Source organism: Condylura cristata, unplaced genomic scaffold (assembly GCF_000260355.1).
Source record: "Condylura cristata isolate star-nosed mole 26May11 unplaced genomic scaffold, ConCri1.0 scaffold00032, whole genome shotgun sequence".
NCBI classification, from domain to species: Eukaryota; Metazoa; Chordata; class Mammalia; order Eulipotyphla; family Talpidae; genus Condylura; species Condylura cristata.
The window spans coordinates 19,551,306-19,554,159 of record NW_004567133.1 but is presented as its reverse complement, the minus strand read 5'-3'; the positions used below and the strand labels follow the sequence as shown (position 1 = coordinate 19,554,159).

General features: G+C 72.9%; 1 protein-coding gene across 1 annotated transcript in view; it reads right to left on the bottom strand.

Moving 5' to 3' along the window:
* Positions 1-677: 677 nt before the first annotated feature.
* The window catches only part of SLX4 (SLX4 structure-specific endonuclease subunit), a 13,261-nt gene continuing 11,084 nt past the window's right edge, over positions 678-2,854 (bottom strand). Inside the window, exons 11-13 of the mRNA XM_012731676.1 lie at positions 2,109-2,226; positions 1,398-1,751; positions 678-1,303 (exon numbers count right to left, since the gene is read on the bottom strand). Of these exons, the coding sequence (XP_012587130.1) occupies positions 949-1,303; positions 1,398-1,751; positions 2,109-2,226 (827 nt within the window). The 3' untranslated portion in view covers positions 678-948. The remainder of the gene's footprint in view (positions 1,304-1,397; positions 1,752-2,108; positions 2,227-2,854) is intronic.

The following is a 2,854-nucleotide window of genomic DNA, read 5'->3' as shown; positions in this document are numbered from 1 at the left end:
CCCCTGCTGACTGCTGCTGGCCCCTAGGTGTGTACTGTGTGGACGTGACCTGGCCGAGGTCTTCAGCACCCAGAGCTTCCCCACTGTCCCCACCATGTGGTTCTTCCCCCACTCCGGCACCCCCCCCCCAGGCCCCATCGAGGCGCAGGTGACCGGAGTCGTGCCTGCAAGCAGCTGAGGACACCCCAGGCCGCATGCCCACTGTCAGGACCCCAAGTCGCCTCCACCTGCCCTAACAGTGTCCCAGGGGACACTGGCCATTTGTAGAAGCACAGGCACCCTCCAAACAGAGCAGGCTGCACCCCGGGAGCTGCCGCGAGGTGTCTGTGGTCACAGCGTGGTCTGGGTCCTCGGGCCTGGGCGGCCAGCGGGAGGGCTGGCTCGAGCCCAGGGCTCAGCGGCTTGGGGCACCCCCAGGCCCCGGGGGCTGTGGCACCTCAGGCCCGGCCCGCGAGCCTCCCAGGAAGCGCGGCTCTGGGCCACCCCAGCACTGACTGCCCCTTGCTCCCACGGGGCAGGAAGCGACGGCTCGGCCCCCGCCCCCGTGGCCGGCACAGGCCGGGCAGCCTCCGAAACCCCTGCAGGGCCTGTGCCGGCCCCGTGCCCTGGCGAGCCCCGGGCTCCCTGCACGTGGGTGTGGGTGGATGAGGAGTGACAGCCTCACACGTGGGGTGCAGGGCCGTGAGGCTTGTGCGCTGGGGCCATGCTCAGCTTGCACCTTTCTTTATTGCACAGTGGAGGGTACTGCCCGGAAGTGACTAGAGGGCAGGGGGTGCCCATCCTTCCTGCCCGCTACCCCAGGAGCGGCTGGCACAGCGCGAGTTCGTCGGGGCTTCAGAGCCCAGAGGGCTGGACCGGCCGGTCCCCGGGTCGGTCTTCCGGTCTGGGCGGGCAGCCTGGAGCTGGGTGTCCAGGGGACAGGCCAGGCACTGAGGGGTGGCCAGGGCCTCACGGGGACAGGGGGGCGCCAGCCCCCTTCCTCCTGGCCGCCGGCCGCCGCTGCCGCCGCCTCGCGAGCTGTTCCTTCCGGGCAGCGGCGGTGGTGAAGGTGATGCACTGGGCGTCCAGGAAGTCCAGCAGCTTGCCCGCGGCCACGCGGAGGCCCTGCTGCCGCAGCCCGGCGCGCAGCTCCGCCAGCTCCAGCGGCTGGTACTGCAGGACGCGGCGGAACAGCGCCGGCTGCGAGCGGATGTAGCGGCCCAGCGCGGCCTCCGTGGCCCCGGCCTGCGAGGCGCCACCGCCCTCCTCGTCCCCCTCGTCCCCCGCGGACTCGAGAGCCGGGCCCCACTCGCAGGAGGCGGAGCTGAAAGGCACGGCCTGTCAGGGCGCCCCGCGGGGCGGCCCCTCCCCCCTCCCTGGCCAGCCCCCCGCAGGCAGGCGCTGCCCCGCTGCGTCACCTCTGAGAGCTGAAGGAGCTGTCGCTGCTGCCCGCGGCGGGGGCTGCGGACCCCTGGGAGGCCGGGAGCTCGGCGTCGCCACCCGACCCGGGGGGCGTCTCTGCGGCTGGGGTCACGCTGGAGGGGGCGCCGCTCCCCAGCCGCTGCTCTCCAGGCGGGGGACCTGTGGTCTTCGCGGGGCCCCTAGACCTCTGGGGAGCGGGGCCCGGGGCGGCCTCCGGGGCGGGGGTCTGGCTGCCGGCGGAGGACGGGCTCTCGCCCTCGGAGTCCGACCCCAGCGTCTGGTGCGTGTACTGGAATATCTCCTTCAGCTTCAGGACCATCTGGCGCTTGGGCAGCGGGCGGACCCCAAACCTGCACGGGAGAGGGGAGCCTAAGGCCGAGAGCTGACCGCCAGCAGCAGCTTCGCCGCCCCAGGCCTGCGCCGGCTCTCCTGCGCGCCCAGAGGCCAGCGTCCGGCCTGCAGGCCAGCCGGGCAGCTCTGCCGCGCGCCGAGGACCATGATGAGGGCCGAGGCTGGGCCGGGGCGGGCCGGCACGCTCCGGCGGCTGCGGCCAGGCCCCGTGGCAAGGACCTGGGCGCGGGGCGCTGCCTGGCGGGCACCCGGGGAGGCCTCCCAGCTGCCTGGGAGAAGCAGCCTACACCCCAGCAGCCCCCCGAGCCCAGGCTGGGTCTGGGACCGAAGGCCAGGCGCCCGAGGACGCCACCAACCTGTCCAGCTCTCTCTTCAGCACCGGCGTCTCCATGATGGAATACCGTGGCATGGGGGTGATGGGCACTTTCGGGGGCAACTTGTTCTTCTGGGCTGCGCCTCCTGGGTGGGGCAGAAGCGGCGCACGTCAGCAGGCCGGGGTGGCCACGTGGGGCCCTGTTGCCTCCCTGAGGCGTGGGAGTCTGGCTGCACGTGGCTCCCAGCAGCAGTGACGGCCACCTCGTCTGACCGGAGTGGACCGAAGGCGCCTGGTGGGGGTACCCCTTTGTGCAACACAGACACGGCCCGGGACAAGCTCCCACGCGACTCAATCTCTGGCGAGGAAGGTCGAAGTGGCCTGACAGCGACAGCCGGACACCAGGCCACGTGGACACCCTGGCCTGGGCCCAGTGGTGCAGCTCAGTGTTCACTTCCCCGGAGGACGGACACCTGGCCGCACCCCAGCCACCCCGGGGCCGCGCACACCCATAGCCCGGACGGAGGTGGGGGCCGCTGGGAAGCAGGTTCCGGCGGTCTAGGGGGCCCCCGCCACACAGGGCTTTCCCGACCGGTGCAAAGTGGCCTGGGGCGCGCGGGGACCATGTGGGGAAGGGAGGGACAGTGACCGCAGGGTACAGTCCCGCAGCCCCCAGAATGCTGACCGGTCTCCCCACCCCGGCAGGCCCCCAGACACCGCGAAGGGCCGCTGGACACGGACGGCCACAGCACGGCCCACAGACACGCGGCCCTGGGCCGAGCCGCACGC